The 20653-nt window shown below is 38.5% G+C and overlaps 1 protein-coding gene across 17 annotated transcripts in view; it reads left to right on the top strand.

The window, feature by feature from the left end:
• Positions 1–20653, top strand: part of LOC144272508 (sodium channel protein type 2 subunit alpha-like) — a 90979-nt gene that overhangs the window by 66659 nt on the left and 3667 nt on the right. For 15 of the 17 annotated variants that reach the window (XM_077830640.1, XM_077830636.1, XM_077830638.1 and 12 more), the window contains 8 exons: positions 2180–2300; positions 3322–3476; positions 5144–5317; positions 9026–9148; positions 12156–12437; positions 14192–14245; positions 15378–15515; positions 19282–19386. In XM_077830640.1, the coding sequence (XP_077686766.1) occupies positions 2180–2300; positions 3322–3476; positions 5144–5317; positions 9026–9148; positions 12156–12437; positions 14192–14245; positions 15378–15515; positions 19282–19386 (1152 nt within the window). The remainder of the gene's footprint in view (positions 1–2179; positions 2301–3321; positions 3477–5143; positions 5318–9025; positions 9149–12155; positions 12438–14191; positions 14246–15377; positions 15516–19281; positions 19387–20653) is intronic. The other 2 variants (XM_077830641.1, XM_077830643.1) reach the window with 1 other exon arrangement.

The raw sequence follows: 20653 nt of genomic DNA, 5'->3' as shown, positions 1-20653 counted from the left end.
CAGGATATCATACTTATTATTTAGATATGGATTACTGATCTACAGTAACCCTATTTCTTTAGGCCTGCTCCAAAGCCCAGTGCAGCCAATGGAAAGAGTCACATCAATTTCAATTATGTTTGGATCATGTCCTTTTTTTCCAAATAATTTAACGCCTGACCCTGCAAGCTGTCTCCTGAGTTAATGGAAGGCAAGGATGTAATATCAAGGCCTTATACTTAATAATAAGGCCTTAACTAAAGATCAGTAGAAAATGTAGTTTTCAGAACTGTTCGTCTCCTTTTACAAAAGCTACACAAAATTCCAAAAAAGCCACAAGCAATCATAAAGTAGCATCTTATCAAGGTTTATACTGAAACAGAATGTCACAGCCAGTCAGAGCTCAGGTACAGTCACTGCCTTTCAACCATACTCTAGTTTTCCATACAGAGTGCAAATCTGAGCATTCTGATTGATATCCTCAGAATTTGATGTCTATATGTTCACAGACATGACTACTCCTGAATCTCATGTCTACATTTAATCAGTCATTTTGTTTATCATTTTATTCAATTAAATATTTGTTCATTAGATATTTCAGCAAGGTAACAACTACCTGAGAGTGGTGCCTGTTGATTCAGTAGTAACCATATCCTGGGCTGATAAAGGTGTCAGGCTAGATCCCCAGGGTCGTGTAAATTTGTGTAGCTTAACGGAGGTCATGCTCCCCTTGATTGGAAGTCAATGGAGCTACACAGATTTACGCAACATCTAAGGATATGGCACATCAACCTCAAAGTATTTTGGCCTAGAATAGGATTATTATTTCATGATCAGGAATCAAACTCAAATTTTCAATATAAATAATGACTCTACATTATTCTGTATTCTAATACAACATAGGATTAATCTTTAAATAATACTTTAAATCAGCATCCAATTATCAGTATTAATGTCTCATGTATGTAATGTACTCGATGTATGTACATCAATTCCTATATAAATCCATAAAATTAACTACATAGTAGAGTATGTAGCCATTCATGAGATTATAAATTATATGGCAATAACATTAACAGTTTCTTGCCAATACTATAATCTAAATTACAGTCTTGTAGCATATTACGTCTACTGCTGCATGGTCTATAATGATGTATTTCACTACGGTGCTTTCTTTAAGGCTGGAGACTTGGATACATTATCTATTTAAAACTGAATAAGAATGTATTTCTGATTGAAGTAATTCAAGACACAAATCAACAATATTAACAGCTAAAAACATGTTACAAACTCTTTGATGAGTGCTTGTTTTCACTTTAGTTGTGCTAAAAAATAAATGCATTTAAAAATAGTTTTACTTGCAAATTTAAAAGCAAATATAGGTGCCAGAATAATAGATAGCCTTAAACTGCCAATAGATCAGTGGCCTTATCCCAAGTCCACTAAAATCAGCGGAGAGGCTTCCACTGAGTTCAGGAGCCTTTGGATCAGTCCCTGAATCATGCAATCTTCAGTCCTCAGCAAAACTTCCACTGAAGTCAGTAGGAATTTTGCCTGAGTAAGGACTGCATGATTTGATTATATATAAAGGTAACACATGCATAGTGGAAGATAATGCAAAATAGTGGCTTGTCCTAAAGTTAACTTGCTGCTCCTCTCAACTGACATTGCAGTAAGATACATAAACAACAGGTCATGTGTACTGTCATAAAGATTGCTACTGGAAAAAAGATCTAATTTTCAACATTTCAATCCATACACTGTATATTTTAGAGAAAATACCATTTGTAGTGGACATGAAGATATGTTTGCTGATTTCTGTTGGTTTGGTCATTGTGCTGGAAAGATTAAGTGACATTCCCAGTTTAATCCAATATAATAGGGAGTGAAATAACTAACAGTATGGCATATGCAAATTGCCTAATTTTAATATTATTGAACCTTAATTTCAGAATTCTTATACATGGATCAGGTTAGCGGACAAATTATTTTTTAGAATTTCCTATAAGAAGATATTCTAGAAATCAAACCCACACAACATAGATTTGAATACTACGATTTTACTTATGGTAATGCATATTATCAATATGTAGTTACTGATAATCTTATTTAAAAGTTATGGAGCACTGGCATATTTCAATATCTTCTATAAATAATATATACTTAGGAAAAAATGTTTCCTGTGGGATTTTATTTTCAGAAGCTAAATGCATCCAGCTCATCCGAAGGCAGCACAGTTGATATTGCCCCTCCTGGAGAGGGCGAACAAGCTGAGATTGAACCTGAAGAAGCTCTTGAACCAATAGCCTGTTTTACAAAAGGTAACCAAAACACAATATTGCCTAAAGATCGTGTTAGCAAACTGGGGCTTGATTCAACACAATTTGCTTCTAGAACAGTTGGCACTTGAAACGCCATGGGCCTTCTTGGTTTCACTAGCCAAGAGAAGCTACTCCCTTGTCAGTGATAATCAAATGTCAAAATAGGAATTCTCTGGAAGGTGGCTAACTCTCCTCCCTGCTCAATCACTAACATATCTCAATATTAAGATAATTGCAGTATTAATTTTTCCAATCCTATAACTGTGTTTTGTAGTCATTAGAGAAGGCCCTTAGAATTTGGAGCAACTCTGTTTTTCTGAGACAAACAGAACTGACCAATAGCCACAAACACTACTGTGTTTTGGATATACAGTAGAACCTTAGAGTTATGAACACAAAAGTTACGAACTGACCAGACAACCCATAGACCTCATTTGGAACTGGAAGTACGCAATCAGGCAGCAGCAGAGACAAAAAAAAGCAAATACAGTACAGTGCTATGTTAAAAGTAAACTACTAAAAAAAATAAAAGGGAAACCAGCAGTTTTCTTCTGCATAGTAAAGTTTCAAAGCTGTAATAAGCCAATGTTCAGCTGTAAACTTTTGAAAGAACAACCGTAATGTTCTGTTCAGAGTTATGAACATTTCAGAGTGACGAACAACCTCCATTCACGAGGTGTTCGTAACTCTGAGGTTTTATTGTAGTTCATAGATTGTGTGTAATATTGACAGATATTTTTGAAGTCAATTTCATACTTAGTTGTAAATGCAAATCACTGTCATTTTCTCCCCATGGTTTCACTCCTAGATGTAGTTTAAATCTATTTATTATCACTATTCAGATATTCAGAACCTTATAACGGCAAGTAGGGGATTCCAGTGTCAGATTTTAAAAGTATCTCATAAAGAGAGTGGCTACCAAACTAATAAAATTAATAATCATTTGGATGCCAGAGTGATTAACTACTTCAAAATAAATTGCTATTTTATTCCAATTTCTAGTTATTTAATATGTTTAAAGGTTGTGTGCAGAAGTTCACATGTTGTCAAGTAAGTATAGAAGATGGCAAAGGCAAAATCTGGTGGAATCTTAGGAAAACCTGCTACAGCATAGTTGAACACAACTGGTTTGAGACATTCATTGTCTTCATGATTCTTCTGAGCAGTGGCGCTCTGGTGAGTAAATACTGATGACATATTCTGAAAAATAAGCTTTTAGAAGGGTGATTTATTAAAAGTATGTTTGCATACAGGATAGGTTTTGATCAGTATAAAACTCTAATCAGTTTAAGAAATATTTGGGAATCAGCAGTAGCAAACACTCACTTTATAATGTGCAAGATAAAGAAGCCTTGATAGATGTATTTTAATCACAGCTGTGCAAAATGTTCACGCTGAAACTCAAAAACACTCTAAAAGTTCCTGCATTTCATGTTTCATTACAGTTTTGAAATGTGGACCAAAGTTGGAAGGCTTACTAAGATTCACATATGTTTTGATTAGAGATTGACCAAAACCAAAACACTGGGCTAAACTCTGCTTTTAATTAGACTGGTGTAAATCTGGAGTAACTTTATTATAGCCAGTGGAGTTACCCAGAATTTATAGTGGTTATTTATAGTGCAGAGTTTTGGACCTGAATTCTACTGACCTTTGTTACTGTTTGGATTTTGACCAAAATTTTGAATTGTGAGCCCATCTCTATTTCCGAAAGGACCTGGGCCAATGTATGAGTGCACATCAGAATCATATTAAAACATATACACATTTATGACTTCAAATTATTTTACTTTAGGATTTGGGGCCATTTGAACTAGCTGGTGAAGCTCTGGAACTCTCTGCATTCTGCTTAAATCATCACTGTCATGCTCTACCCTGGGTCATTGTTGTCTTACTATTATTATTATTTTCTAAATTTTTTGTCATCTTTGGAATGTATAAGATTTCACTAAATGGCAATTGTTTCCAAAAAGATTGTCACTCTTCACCCACTATCCCATTTCAAATTACACACGCTCTACATTTGCTACACTATCAATGGGCATAGTATACTTTCCAAAAACAAATTACCGACATTTCCATAAATACACTTAAATATATATTTTCTTGCCAGTAAACACTGTCTTTTTTCTTGGTTATGCTGATAGGAAAAGCGTTTTATTTAAATGGGGAAGTAAATAAAATCTTCCTCACTACTCCTCTCTGGGAGAATGTTCGTATCTGGAAAAGGAGGATTTTTTGAGTTAAGCCCCATATTAAAATATTGGCAGAAAATCATTCTTTGTATTTATTTCTTGATTCAATAATAAAATAGGATCACAAATCCTGAAGTCTCTATAGGCAATAATTCTTATAGGCAAATTTATCACTAATTTCTGTGACGGTTTATTTAAAGGTTGAGTAAAAATCTGACTAAGGACCTCAGGATTTGGCCTGGAATTATTTACTTTGATTTTGTAAAACCAAACCTCAATTGTGAAAAAAAAATCACAGACAACTGAGAATCACACAAACAGTACACAGAATTACATGTAGAGTCCCTATATTTCTTGTTTCTCAAAATAATAGAGACTAGACTTTTCCTTTTGCTTGAGAAAACATATGCTCCATATTCTATTGGAGAAAGCATAAAACAAGACTGCCTCTCTCAAAGTTGGATTCTGTTGAAGCAGATGTAGTGAAATGGGAACAAAGTAATTTAAGAGTTGAAAATAGTGCACAAAGAAGAAAATGAAAATGGTGCACAGACTTTAATCCCTCCGCTTTCTTCATTTATCTAATTGATCTTTCTGAACCAGGAATGAATACTTAGTTATGAATACTTGCAAACGTTGTGTTCACAGGCTTTTGAAGACATATATATAGAGCAGCGCAAGACTATCAAGACCATGCTGGAATATGCTGACAAGGTTTTCACATACATCTTTATTCTGGAAATGCTTCTGAAATGGGTTGCCTATGGTTTTCAAATGTATTTCACTAATGCCTGGTGCTGGCTGGACTTCTTGATTGTTGATGTAAGTTCTTTATTCTTCAAGTCTTTTCTGACTGATTTTCCTATCAACAAAGTTACAAAGCTCACTATTGTGAAGTAGATTTCTAATGAACACAGTACTTTGAGCAAAAATTAATGTAAATTTTACTAACAGCCTGTGGTTATCTGATGGTGTTACTAAAGGTGCATTTATACTCAAAAGAGAAAACTATAACTAACAGAACGTTGCATACTAAACAAAAGCCAGGACATACCAAAGTTAAGGTCCCAAGCAAAACTCTGCAATTTGTGCATATACATTATGACACAGTCTTATTATATGATCACATATTGTTTCTCAAATAATACATTATATCATCATGGAACTTTTCTACAGCCATCCAAACTTTGCATCTAAGATACTATGTTTGGTCCAAATGCTGTCAAAGCTTTATTCCCAAGAGATTATCCTCTACTCTGTTAGTGTTTGCAGTGAAGTAGTGAAAAAGGCAGTGGCATTAACATATGAAATTAGTTAGTGTAGCTGGAGTTTATTAGCTGTTTGACAATTTGTAAGAAATAAGTTAGCTATGACTTGGGAGGGTTTATGATGGAAGAGAAGAGAAGCTTTCTTGGCTTCCTTCCCAGCCATGGCATATATCTGTACAAAGTCCCTGCAGAGGATGGATCAGTTGATCATTACCAGTTCTGTTCATTCCCTCTGGAGCACCTGACATTGGCCACTGTTGAAAGACAGGATACTGGGCTAAATGGACCTTTAGTCTGACACGGTATGGCTGTTCTTATGATCATTGTCTTAAGGGATCAGTGCTCCCAGAATATTTTGGTCTCCTGCCTTCCAATGACAGGTTTCAGAGTAACAGCCGTGTTAGTCTGTATTCGCAAAAAGAAAAGGAGTACTTGTGGCACCTTAGAGACTAACCAATTTATTTTAGCATGAGCTTTCGTGAGCTACAGCTCACTTCATCAGATACATACCGTGGCAGTTTCCACGGTATGTATCTGATGAAGTGAGCTGTAGCTCACGAAAGCTCATGCTAAAATAAATTGGTTAGTCTCTAAGGTGCCACAAGTACTCCTTTTCTTTCTGCCTTCCAATGTTATCTGACTCAGTCCTTTAGTGAGCCAAAGTGATGTGTGTGTTCAAATGAAAATGGGTATCTTGGAGGCAAAGGTGTTGAAGGTTGTTGCCACTAAATTATTGTATTGCTTCACGAGGCAGTCCAAATTCTGGTCCCTTCATTGTAATGTTTCTGTTAGTATGCTCTAGAACAGCGGTGGGCAAACTTCGGCCCAGGGGCCACATCTGGCCCTTCAGATGTTTTAATTCAGCCCTCAAGCTCTCACCAGGATGCAGGGTCCGGGGCTTGTCCTGCTCCAGCTAGGGAGCAGGATTGGGGGCTTGCCCCGCTCTGCGCATGCCATGGATCTGCATGTCCCCCCTCTGGCTCCTACGCCCAATGAGGATACTTAACTTAGATACTATTTCCCTAAGTTAAGTATCCTCACACCTTCTTGTCAACTATCTAAATGGGCCATCTTGATTATCACTACGAAAGTTTTTTTCTCCTGCTGATAATAGCTCATCTTAACTAATTAGCCTCTCACAGTTTATATGGCAACTTCCAACTTATCCATATGTTATATATATCTATATCTATATAGATATATATATATCTTCTTACTATATGTTCCATTCGATGTATCCAATGAAGTGGGCTGTAGCCCACGAAAGCTTATGCTTTAATAAATTTGTTAGTCTCTAAGGTGCCACAAGTACTCCTGTTGTTTTATTACTATCTGATCTCAGATTGTCATTTCTAGATGCATGCTCTTTTAACTCCCATAGTTGTGGTTCAAGTCATTTTTGTTTATATATAAAATAAAACTATTTTAGCACATAAGGGGCATTCCTTATTGTCATATCAGTGAATACTTACATCTGAAAAGTGATTTGTGTTATAAATCTTGTGGGATTAAGTGAAGGTCTTCAGGATTCTTTCAAGTACTGGAATGAAATACGCATATATTCAGGTATACATGTCTTCTATACTTCTGGTGGTGGAATGCTATAGTTATACTTTAATCAAAAGAAACACAACTGTGGCAAATTCTTCCACTTAAAACTGCTTAGATTAGCTTCATTTCAGACATGAAAGTTAATCCTCTCCCGTGGTGGAGTAATTGACATTGAGCAATATTCTCTGATATAGTACAAATATGATTTCATTGCCCGTGTGTCTTTGTAAATATACAGTGGTGGTCAATAAAAAGCTGAAATTCGCCGATAGCTGTCTCACAAGTACCTGAGATAGCACTGTACTTTCCTTTATTTAGAACAGGAAATAAGCTGGGAACCTCAATTGCTTATCTATTGGTAAACAATGACTTTTAAATGGCAATCACTATAGTCCAAATCCTGCTTGTTTTACTTTCATAACTCTTATATTATAATGTACAACAATGTGCCGTTAAATGGGTGGTGGTTAGGCTTTTGCTCAATAAGTCATTTTCGGACCTTAGTGATGATGTTAATCATCCTTCTCAAATCTCCCTTTTGGAAGAAGATAGTCAAGAAAGTAGGAATGTGGCAGCTCCATCAACACTAATTTCACAGATATTAGTCACTATGTTTTTATGTCTGGGTGTGGAACAGCGACTGTATTATTAATATCTAAGGTTTATGAAGTCTTCCTGACAACAGGCCATGGGAAGATGTCCATGCTGAGTTATCACAGCAATCATCAGCCTTTCACAGGTGAACTGCTGCCACTGAAACCTACCAAACTTGTTGGTAAGCGGAAGCATAAAGAAGAGTGTTGTGGAATCTGCACCAGTTACTGGGGTGTCTGCCCACTTTTTGCCAAAGTGTTTTCCTGGTGTTCTATCCACTAGTTCCTGGATTCTAAGGAAGATATGGTGCCTTACAGGAACTGTTATTTTATATGGCTAATATCACATGTTGCTCCATGTATGGCATGGAGCTAAGACTGCAGCCGTGCCCTTTGAGTCTGACCAAATGACCAAGGCTGTAGGGAAGCCTCATGATGTGCTGGTTAGAGCAGTGAACCAGAAGTTAGGAGAACTAGATCCTAATTCTATCTGTTCTATTAAGTGGCCACTGCTTGACCCTGGGCAAGTTACATAACCTCTCTGTGCCTTTGTAAAATGAGGATAATAAATAATACTTAGCCACAACTGTAAAGTACTTAAAAGCCTCAGAAAAAGGTACAAAGTATCCTTATTAAAGACCTTAGGTAAAATTTTTGAAAGTGACTAAAACCTATTGAAAGTCAGTAGAACTAAGGCCCCTAAGATACATAGGTGCTTTTGAAAACTATATCCTTTGAGAACAGTGAGCTATGTCCAGATATTGAACTCTAACCAGATAAGAAGAGATAAAGATAAGGCAAATTGGCAAGCTGTACAGACTAATGTATACTCTTTTTTTTTTAAACAGGCCCTCTTTAGGTCCATTATGGTTCCTTGCCCCTCCAACAAAATACATGAAAATGTAAGGACTTTTTTATGTCAACAAAGGTTCCATAAACAGGTGTCCTATAAGTATTTTCCCTTCCTCAATAATTTTTTAAAATATTTCCTATGGTTAAAAAAGGAAAACTATAGAAAGAGGTCCAACTAGTCTTAAGAAACCCACATAATGCATATTATATCCTAATATCAGCAGGTTCAGGAAATGAATAATTATTGTTTTTCTGTTTTTCTGCAGGTGTCGTTGGTTAGTCTAATTGCCAATGCCTTGGGCTATTCTGAACTTGGTGCCATTAAATCGCTTAGGACACTAAGAGCTTTGAGACCTCTAAGAGCCTTGTCACGATTTGAAGGGATGAGGGTGAGACAAATGAAAGAACCTGAATTAATCCATGCATAAACAGAAACCATACTTGCAAAATGAGGAGTGACAAATCCATGTAGAAATATTGCACTATCCTCTTTTCTATGGCATACCAGTAACTACAGTAGGATGCTTTATTACATAACTAAAATTTATATCCAATTGCAATCATTAGCATTTACAAGCAATCACACATATTTTTAGGTTATTTACCACCTAGCTAATTACAGAGTTTTTGTGTAAAACATTAAGGAATTATCAGGATGCAATGGCTGCATTGTTAATGCCTATCACATTTTCTGATGATGAGTGAAAGAAGCATAGTTTCTATATTTCTCTCCTGCTAAGAAAAAAAATAGTCTAAAAAAATTGTGTCTAGTTAGCTTGCAGAACTGCATAGCCTGTGGTTGCTCTCTTTCTACTATGTATGGCAATCAGGTTTTAAATAATGATACTGGGGCTTACTGCACAGAACTCCTATGACAGAGTATATGAAAAGTGTGTGATGGAAAGGCACAGGGTTTACACGCATGTAGTTTACTTCTTGCAGGTCAGCCTTAGAGTGTACCCAATCTACTCATGACAACAGAGGTGAGTTATTCCAGCCCTAGAGCTGTTATAATTCCCATTGGATTTAGGGACCTGAGTGGGGAAAAACTGGCCTTAGAACTGAGAAACTCCAGTTCCCTTTTCAGTCTTCCTGGGATGCTTATTCCATCTACTGCTGCCAGCCTCCATCCCCTGCCTCATGTGTCAGAACTGGCATGGGACACATAGCAAGATCATGGTGAAGAGGCTGGCAGCAGCTGGAGCATGAGACTCCCTGCCAGCTGGAATGGGGGGAAAACACACATTTCTGTATTTCTGAGAGGCACCCCCACATGAGATAGGAAGTGAGGGGAAGGCTCTCTCAATAAATGGTAGAGAGAAGGATGGGGTGAAAATGGAAGACAGAGATGGGAGCAGAGTTCTCTTAGCTGCTGCCTTTCAACTTTGAGTTTTATTGTGTATGTTTCTCCTAAGGATCAAGGCAATTTTGATGAGCCTATCTGACTCCATCACCTTGCCTCTCTTCCCACATAGCTTTCCAATTCTTTCCTGTTTAGGAAATTATTCAGATTTCCATAGTTTGCCAATCTGCCTAAATATAACAGCAATTATCTCAGTTGTAGTGACAGATGATGCTAATGTCTGAAAAAACTGATTTGTAACAAAATGGATAACATTCATATCTTAACCTTCACCTTGGAAAACTCAGCTTCTACAAAACTCCCTTTATAATCTATCTGTATACTTTAAGCTCACATACATACAAACAGTACTGTTTCTTTCCAATTGTCGCGGGCCTGATACACCCCATCATCCCGTGGAGGCAGGGGAGAGGCAATCTGCCTCACAGTCCCATGATCAGGTCTCTGGGCTGTGCAGCTCAGGGGCCTCAGTCCTTAATGCAGCCCTTGATAGCAGGGCAGTGCAGACCAATGGTCAGAGCCAGTACTACAGCCCCTGATGTCCAGGCAGTGCGGCCCAATGGTCAGAGTCAATACTACAGCCCCTCCTGTCGGGGCAGTGCGGCCCAATGGCCAGAGTCCATACTACTAGCAAGATGGGGGTCCACCAAAACAGGCCGAGCCTTGGTCCTCTTCTGTCACTGTTTTGCCACAAAACATCCCTGGGTCACTTCCTACCCAAGTCTCTGGAGGCCTCCGTCTCTGGGATTCTCCAGTCTCTCCCCTCTCCACGATGTCCCGTGTCGGGGTCTGCCTCCGTGTGGCTGGCCTCCACATCTTGGAGTGCAGGTGGTCCTCCCTCAGGAGCTGGTGACACACCTCCTTCCCCGCCGGTGGTCAGCCCAGACTGAGCTGCTCTGCTGGTTTTTATAGCCTGCTTCCAGATGGAGCACGCCCAGGAGAGCTGGGGGTGTGTGGCCTCCTCTACTAAGAGAGAAAGGTTAACCCCTCCTGTAACCGTGTGGGGCTGATATACCCCGTCACACCAATACTGTACAACACAATAAGAATGCATTTTTAAATAACTGATGCCAGTGAATAGATTCTTTGTACCTGGCAACTAGATAAAATACTAGCTCTTTGCCCACACCCCATAGGCCCCAAACAAAAGCCTAGTGAAGTAAATGGAAAGATTCCTCTTTATTTTAGTGGCCTTTGGATACAAAATTAACCACCCAAAACCTTCACTGCAGACAGATTCTTTGCTGTTTCCTCAGCTGCTGAATCTTCTTTTCAGAGTAAAATAGAATCACTATACATAATTCAAATAACCTTTTGCTCAGCTGCACTTGCTCTGATCTTTTGCAGTCACTTTTTCCGGGTAGAATTGCTTAATTGTATATAAATTAAACATAGCCAAGAAAAACCAATGAACAGAAGTGTGCATTTCTTTGCTCTCATTAAGTCCAATGAATATAAAGATTATTTTAGACCAAGGTTTAAAATTAATTATGTGATGACAAAACTAAATGCATAGTACAGAGTTGCCTAACTTTTCTATGTGAATATTAGAATATCATGTGTATAATTCCTAATGTTTTAATTCAATCTCAGAATCAAGTCATCAGTACTGCCTACTTTATGTGTAAAATTCTTTTGCTCAGTCTTCCATCATCAGTCATTCTTTACATTTATTTAAAAATATATTTTGTTGCACTGTCTATAGATTTTGATTTATGTTCTTAATATTTAACATTTCTTTCTCTCTTTTTTCTAGAGCACACAAATTCTAAGGCTCCATCTAACCACTACCAGGTTTTCTTTAATTTCTTTTCATACTTTTTCATTGCCTTGCTTTCCATGTAGGGTTTTAGTTCTTGCTTTTTTCAGTTTCATTGAAGGTATTACTTTCTTTCAATATTTGCTAAAATATTTCATTATAAAATATAGACAGAAAAAATCTGTTAGTATTATAGAAATATTAATAGAACATTGTGCGATTCTTTAATTATAAAAGATCATTGAGGCTTTTTTGTCTTTAATTTGTATGCTAGGTGGTTGTTAATGCCCTGATAGGAGCAATTCCATCCATCATGAATGTGCTACTGGTTTGTCTGATATTCTGGCTAATCTTCAGCATCATGGGAGTAAATCTGTTTGCTGGCAAGTTCTACCACTGTGTTAACACAACAACTGGTGAGATGTTTGATATCAGCGATGTTGACAATTATACTCAATGCGAGGACCTCATAAAAAAGAATGAAAGTGCCCGATGGAAAAATGTGAAAGTAAACTTCGATAATGTAGGCGCTGGGTATCTTGCACTGCTTCAAGTAGTAAGTGAATTTCTGTATTTTATATTGCTGTATTTGAAAAAAAAAGTATAAGAGAAATGGACAACTTTCATCAAAAAGCAGGTTAATTTCCTCATATACAGTCAGTACCCTTAAAAAGACGCATATTACTTTACCTGTAATTAAGATATTAGTGGTATAAAAGGGATTCCCCACCCTAATATAGGGAATACCTTCTTACACTGATAGTCCCTAATGTTAAAAAGGCAAAAGGAAGCGTTTTGATGACGCACAATACAATTGCACCCCCTGCAGCCTGGAGAGCGGAGGGTGGGAATTAGTCTAGGCTGGCACAAGAAAGAGGGCTCTGTGGCTTCTTTAAGGGTCCCCCTCCCTCCCTGTTCCTCTCCGCCCTCTCGTGGGAGTTCAGTTCCTTGTGCATTTGGGGGTGGGAAATGAAGCTGAGAAGAAGGCAGGCATCTTTGCAGATTGGCTGGTCTGAGGAGGGGTTCCCAAGAACATACTGGCACCCATGCACCCAAGGGGAGGGCACATGTGCCCTTTCTTCTGGCCAGGGTGTCATTATATGCCCAGAATAACAACTCCCACCCTCCCATCCCTGGGATTATAGTAGGAACAGGTTTGCTGAGTCAGCTGTGGGCATCGTGCTAGTTACCTGTCTGGGACAGGGAAGGAATTTTCCCCTCACTGCCAGATTGGCAGGGGCAGGGCGGGTTTTTAAGTCTTCCCCACAGCAGCTCAGGGACCTGGTGGTTAGGTTAGGAGATACAGTTCAAACTGATAACTGTGCAGATACTCATTCAATGGGATGGGAGCCGAGTTCCCTAGTAGAACGTAATTGGAAGTGGCGTTAGGGGAATGCTTCCCCTAAAGAAGCTGAGGAATTGGGATGGAGCTCCTAATGTCTGATTCAACAAGAGGAGAACCCCCTTTTCTGTAGCCCCTTAATCCTTGTACACATGGAGGGAGGTAAGATCCCAGCATCGGGCAGGTCTAGTTGTGGAGACCTGATGGCAGCCCTCCACCAGGTGAACAAATCATGGAAGGAAGGATGACCTGCTCTGGATAAGTTTTTGCCAGATAGTACCCAGATAAGTTACATTAATAAATGTGTGGCTTAGTTAAACCACATCCCTTGTGCCTTGTCTTTCTTTCTACATGGCTGGGACAAACAGTGGTTGCCACTAAAAAAATCTGTACAATTGTCATTTACAAATAATTAATGCAAGGGAAACCGCACTAACATTAATTAGGTAAATAGGATCATTCTAAAAATGTTTTAAGGAGGACAAATGTACTAAAGACTCATAACTTTCCTATTGGATTAATATTTGTAATACAGCTCTATACAGTATATTAAATGAATAGTGAAGTATTAGAAATCACATTTTATGGTATTGCCTGGTTATACTCATTTTACGCGATATTGTTACTTAAAATGGGCAATAATTGCCACTTTTTCCATACAAAAAAACTCCTAATGATATCACTAAGGCTTCTTAGCAAAGATCAAGGGCCACATTTGGTGCCTGGAGAATGGATGAAGTAGTAGCATACATATGATTGGAACATTTTTAGAATGTCTGATAACTATTTATGAAAAAGGGTAGGAGACTAATACATATAATTGTATTATATGCGCGTTTTTAATTGTGATATGAACAGTGCTGGTATGAATTTATGTTTTTAAAAAAAGATTATTAAGAGATGTGCTCTCATAATTTTGTAGGGCCTGGATTTTTACAGGTAAATAAAAACTTGTGTTCCATTTCCAGGCTACATTTAAAGGATGGATGGATATTATGTATGCAGCTGTTGATTCACGAGATGTAAGTATAATATAAGTTTTAAAACCATTTATATCTGTTGAATATATTCCGACATTCCGCATATGTAATGAAATTTTAATAGCTATATTGAATTGTGTTGAAAATATTGAACAATAACGACATGGATTCACTGATTATAAGGCCAAAATGGACCATTTTAATCAACTAATGAGATTTCCTACATAACATAGGCCATAGAATTTCACAAAGCAATTTCTGCAGTCAAGGGAATTAATCTTCCTTATTTCTATTAAGCCCGATAATTTGTAGTTGAATTAGTCTGTTTAGATTATTTTTTAGAAAACCATCCAGCCTCAATTTAAAGATGCCAAATGGTGATGGATTAAACACTGCCTTTGGTAATCATCTGTGTGAACGGTTAAAAAAAAGAGATATTCAGGAAATGCATACATTGAATATATAGGAATACACAACCTTTTTTCAAAATTGATAATTAGAGGGTCACACACTTCATTGCTCGTGTAGGCTGGGCACTGTATGTTGCCCAACTTGTTTGGTGCAAATCACTTTTCAGGGTTGAGGAGCATCTGAGAAGGTATCCGGGGGGATAGAAATAGTAAATTTCAATTCACTTCATACACGTACTGTAAAGAAATCTCTATCGTGAAAATACAATTACAAATGTAGAAATTTTTTTTACATAACTGCACTCAAAAACAAAACAATGTAAAACTTTAGAGCCTACAAGTTGAAGCATGAAGGGGCATACAAATGTTTAGCATATCTGGCATGTAAATGACTTGCAACACCAGCTACAACCGTGCCATGCGAATGCCTGTTCTCACTTTCATGTGACATTGTAAATTAGAAGTGGGCAGCATTATCTCCCGTAAATGTAACCAAACTTGTTTGTCTTAGCGATTGGCTGAACAAGAAGTAGGACTGAGTGGACTTGCATGAGGTGAATTGAAAAATACTATTTTATCTCTTTTACAGTGCAAATATTTGTAATAAAAATAATATAAAGTGAGCACTGTACACTTTGTATTCTGTGTTGTATATCTGTATCTATCTATCTCCTCTTGCCATGAGTTGCTGCTTTATGAATTAAATGAAATTTTTGATTCTTAGTCTTCATGCAGATAATATGTAAATGTATGATGTTTTATAGCTACTAGATCAGCCTAAGTATGAGGACAACCTGTACATGTATCTTTACTTTGTCATCTTTATCATCTTCGGATCATTCTTCACCTTGAACCTTTTCATTGGTGTCATCATAGACAACTTCAATCAACAAAAAAAGAAGATAAGTATTTCAAGTATTTATTTACTGCTTTAAGAGTGAACAAGGTATATGTCAAGGTTCCTCCCCCACTCTGAACTCTAGGGTACAGATGTGGGGACCTGCATGAAAAACCTCCTAAGCTTATCTTTACCAGCTTAGGTCAAAACTTCCCCAAGGTACAAAATATTCCACCCGTTGTCCTTGGATTGGCCGCTACCACCACCAAACTAATACTGGTTACTGGGGAAGAGCTGCTTGGACGCATCTGTCCCCCCAAAATACTTCCCAAAACCTTGCACCCCACTTCCTGGACAAGGTTTGGTAAAAAGCCTCACCAATTTGCCTAGGTGACTACAGACCCAGCCCTTGGATCTTAAGAACAATGAACAATCCTCCCAACACTTGCACCCCCCCTTTCCTGGGAAATGTTGGATAAAAAGCCTCACCAATTTGCATAGGTGACCACAGACCCAAACCCTTGGATCTGAGAACAATGAAAAAGCATTCAGTTTTCTTACAAGAAGACTTTTAATAAAAATAGAAGTAAATAGAAATAAAGAAATCCCCCCTGTAAAATCAGGATGGTAGATATCTTACAGGGTAATTAGATTCAAAAACATAGATAATCCCTCTAGGCAAAACCCTAAGTTACAAAAAAGATACACAGACAGAAATAGTTATTCTATTCAGCACAATTCTTTTCTCAGCCATTTAAAGAAATCATAATCTAACACATACCTAGCTAGATTACTTACTAAAAGTTCTAAGACTCCATTCCTGGTCTATCCCCGACAAAGAAGACTACAGACAGACACACAGACCCTTTGTTTCTCTCCCTCCTCCCAGCTTTTGAAAGTATCTTGTCTCCTCATTGGTCATTTTGGTCAGGTGCCAGCGAGGTTACCTTTAGCTTCTCAACCCTTTACAGGTGAGAGGAGCTTTCCCCTGGCCAGGAGGAATTTCAAAGGGGTTTACCCTTCCCTTTATATTTATGACAGTATAATAAAAGCTACAAATCCCCAAGTCTATGTCCATTCTAGACATTCCTTACAGTGAACCAGTGACTTATTCTGTGTAAAGATGATGGACACACAATTTATTTCAAGTATCTAAATAAATTCACCTCTGCCTGATCCTATTTTTGTAATGAAAAAATCTGCTGTCGTGGATCTGACTGCAACATCATAATTTTCAGCACTTTGACTTCACTGCAAGAAGTCAAGAGAAGGCAGGAAACAATAAGCCCTTGTTTAATACAAATATGTTCACAGAAATTTCACTTCTATTTTTAGTGTGCTAAGTCTATCAGAGCTAGCGTGGGTTATGTCTCCTCAGGCTGGAAATTACACCTTCCAGCTCCAGTGTAGACATACCCACAAAATAAAACACAAAAAACAAGGAAGCAATTACAAATCCAGTTCTACAAGCCTTTATAAGAATAAGTCCCATCAATTCCAACAGGACTAATCACAGGAGTAAAGCTTATTAAGGATCTGTAGTAATGAGCCATATGATTCTGACCTGTTCAATTATAGGAAATGGGAGGAACTTGTAAACCCTATTTAATCCTCCTTTAATTTATAGTTCATTGGAAAGGTAAAAAAAAAGTAAGAAATAATGGGAAATTTTTTTTTCTGAATCTGTTGAACTTTCAAGTAATTTTAAAATAATTTAATTAAAAATAATTGGAGGCCCTAGGATCGTTAATATGGTAATTCTTCAGGTGTCTGATGGAACTAGCAGCCTGAGTATCATCTTAAATGTCTGTGTTTGCTGTGAAAATCCTTTGGCTTCAGCTGCGGCCACTCTAATCAGTTAATGAGATACAACATTTCCATTCTACTCCGAAGTGAGTCTAAGGCAAAACTCAGCTGTGAATGAACATCTTTAAACAGTCAGCATTTCTCTTCAGAATAACTGCAGACCAACCTGCAGCTTCTTCAGACGCTTCAAGGGGCAAATGCCATGACTTGAGGCTTAAATTTCCAGTTTAGTAGACACTGACAGCCTAACTTTAACACTGAACTTCCATTTAATTGTGTCCATAATCAACTAACACAAATGTTAGAATGCTGAAAACATCCACAAATCAAATAGTCAGATATTTGAAAGGTAACATTTGTACCTGCAAAATGGAGGCTAATGTGAAAAACAAATAACAGGACTTGAAAGTCTTAGGCTTTGTCTACCCTACAGACTTCTACAAATGTAGCTATGTCAGTTGAGGATGTGAAGAGGTGTGATCCCTAACCAACAAAGCTCTGCTGGCAGAAGTCCTTTGTACAGACTCAGTTACACCAGCAAAACTGCACTTTTACTGGAGTAGCTTGTTTCACTCCAGGGCACTAGTTTTGCCATACCAGTATAAAGCGCAGCTTTACTGATATAGGTGCATCACACTAGAAGCACTTTGCTGGTATAAAGAACAGGAGTACTTGTGGCACCTTAGAGACCAACAAATTTATTAGAGCCTAAGCTTTCGTGGGCTACAGCCCACTTCATCAGACACATAGAATGGAACATATATATATATATATACACACACACACACACACATACAGATAAATTGGAAGTTACCATACAAACTGTGAGAGGCTAATTAGTTAAGATGAGCTATTATCAGCAGAAGAAAAAAGCTTTTGTAGTGATAATCAAGATGGCCCCTTTAGACAGTTGAGGACAAGAAGGTGTGAGGATACTTAACTTAAGGAAGTAGATTTAATATGTATAATGATCCAGCCACTCCCAGTCTCTATTCAAACCCAAGTTAATGGTATCTAGTTTGCATATGAATTCAAGCTCAGCAGTTTCTCCTTGGAGTCTGTTTTTGAAGCTTTTCTGTATTCTTATACAAGCAAAGCACTCCTAATGTAGACAAACCCTTAAAATGGATAGGGGCTTCAGTTTGTTTGGATTTTTTTTTTTGTTCATGTCTTCCTGTGACAGGTCCCCCTCAGTATCACTCCGTTTTGCTTGTTTCTTAAACTATAATCCCAGTGGTGACCTGCATCCACGCTGTGCCTGGAACAGTTCAGGAATGAGGCAGAGTATGGTTCAAAGATGGTTTTGTTCCACCATTAAGCCCCACAGTCCTGGAGCCAGCCAGGAAGAGGCTAGTGCAGTGATTCTCAAACTTTCGTATTGGTGACCCCTTTCACAAGCTTCTGAGTGAGACCCCCTTTATAAATTAAAAACACTTTTTAATATTTAATATTATAAATGCTGGAGGCGAAGTGGGGCTTGGGTGTGGAGGCTGACAGCTCACGACCCCCCATGTAATAACCTCATGACCCCCCTGAGGGGTCGCAACCCCCAGTTTAAGAATCCCTGGGCTAGTGCTTGGCGCAAATTAGAACAACCTCGGAGATGCCCTAATTTATACCTGGCTCCCTGTCACCTGAAGAATCATTCCAGCAGTCAGAGACTGTGAGGGCACAGAAATGCCCTAGCCATGCCCCTTTCCTGCAGACACATGCTCAGTGTCAGGGACTGGGAACAGGTCAGAGCAGAAAGTGCTATGGTGGTCTTATGTTACGGGGGAGAAGGGAGAGGTGGTTTTGCAAACACTGGAGAAATCTTCCAACTACCAGTGAAAGCAATCATTGGGATATACTTTGTGCTGACAGAGCTGTTCAATAACACTCGTATGATACCTGAAAATGGCCCTTTTAGTATATAAATCAAATGTAAACTCAAATGTCCATCACTAAATTATATAGTGACATACAATAGTTAGAGGTTATGTCTGCAAACATAGTTGTAACCAGTTTTGATCTCATTTCCTTACTTTGGAGGTCAAGATATATTTATGACAGAAGAACAGAAGAAATACTACAATGCAATGAAAAAACTGGGGTCCAAGAAACCACAAAAACCTATACCTAGGCCAGTGGTAAGAGTCCCTTTATTTTCATGCCTCCTGCATTAAATACCCATTTTAAAACATGGTTTTAAGGTTTCATAGCCCCTCCCACAAGTTGTGGCCCAAGCCTCCGCCCTGTTGCTTGCTCCTTGGGAGTGGCTTCTCCCCTCTCCTCACATGGGTTGGGTCCTGGGTTCTTTTTCTGACACCTCGTGCCTCCACCCAAGGTGACGCCACATTGTGTCTGAGACACAAGGGGTGCAGTCCCTTGGGAAAATGAATAATGCTACTAACAGACAAGGAGTATAAATCCCAATGCACAAGAAACAATATATAACAACTGAAAGTTCAGCAAAGGAACGACACACCCAAAAATAACAGTGTAACAAAGCGGGACTTTACTGGAAACAGGAAAATAAGAACAAGGGACGAAAGGATTAGGGTTAACTAGTAAGTACTAAACATTAACAAATCAACTAGTTTCCTACCTTGCAACACTCACAACTCTTCCCATCCCCAGCTCCCTCCCTAGCACTCCCCATATATATGGTATGCTGAGGAGGAGTCCAGAGATGAGTGCTGCAGTGCTGTGAATGTTAGCCAGCTTAAACAAAAAAGGGCCCCTTACTTCACCCTTGGGTGGAGCAGTCTTCTCCTGGCTGCTACCAGCCTCACTGGCTTCCTGGTGTTGGCTGGCTCTCGGTAGCCAGTTCCGGGTCGGATCTCTGCCACTCTGGACACTGGTCTCCACAGAGCTTGAATGGCCTGATCCATGCAACTTTCACAAAGTTCTCCCTTTGTGGGGAGAGGGAGTTAATCAGTCACCCTGTGAGCTGTTCTGCTTCTCTCTCTGAGTCTTACAGCTCTCAAGCTCGAAACTAAAGCTAGTCTATTCTCTGGACATGTTTTGGGAGCTGGCAAACTCCAAGTGGGGGTTACAGCTTTAAGTACCATATATATTTGGTAGAGGGAACCAGTTTTTTCTATTATTTTCATTAAAGAGGTAGAATTTTCTCCTTGCCCCTATTTTTTTTTTAGAGTTAGCTTATTTGAATAACTTGGGCTGTTCTCATATTTTCTTTAAGAACATATACATTGGACATATGAAATGGGGGATTCCCTAGACACCTGGGCTAAGTTTCATGATGCACTACATAACTGAGCTGAGTCCCAGGGCAGCTGCAGTCAATTCTGGCTGCTTATTGCTATCCTGGAGGGAGAGGGGATCTTTCCTAACCTTGACTTCCTGGTCTTCTCACTCCAGAAGACCTTTGCAGGAAATGGGGATGCACTGGCC

Source organism: Eretmochelys imbricata, chromosome 11 (assembly GCF_965152235.1).
Source record: "Eretmochelys imbricata isolate rEreImb1 chromosome 11, rEreImb1.hap1, whole genome shotgun sequence".
Lineage (NCBI taxonomy): Eukaryota > Metazoa > Chordata > Testudines > Cheloniidae > Eretmochelys > Eretmochelys imbricata.
The sequence above is the reverse complement of the archived record's forward strand: the minus strand, read 5'-3'. Positions and strand labels throughout refer to the sequence as shown.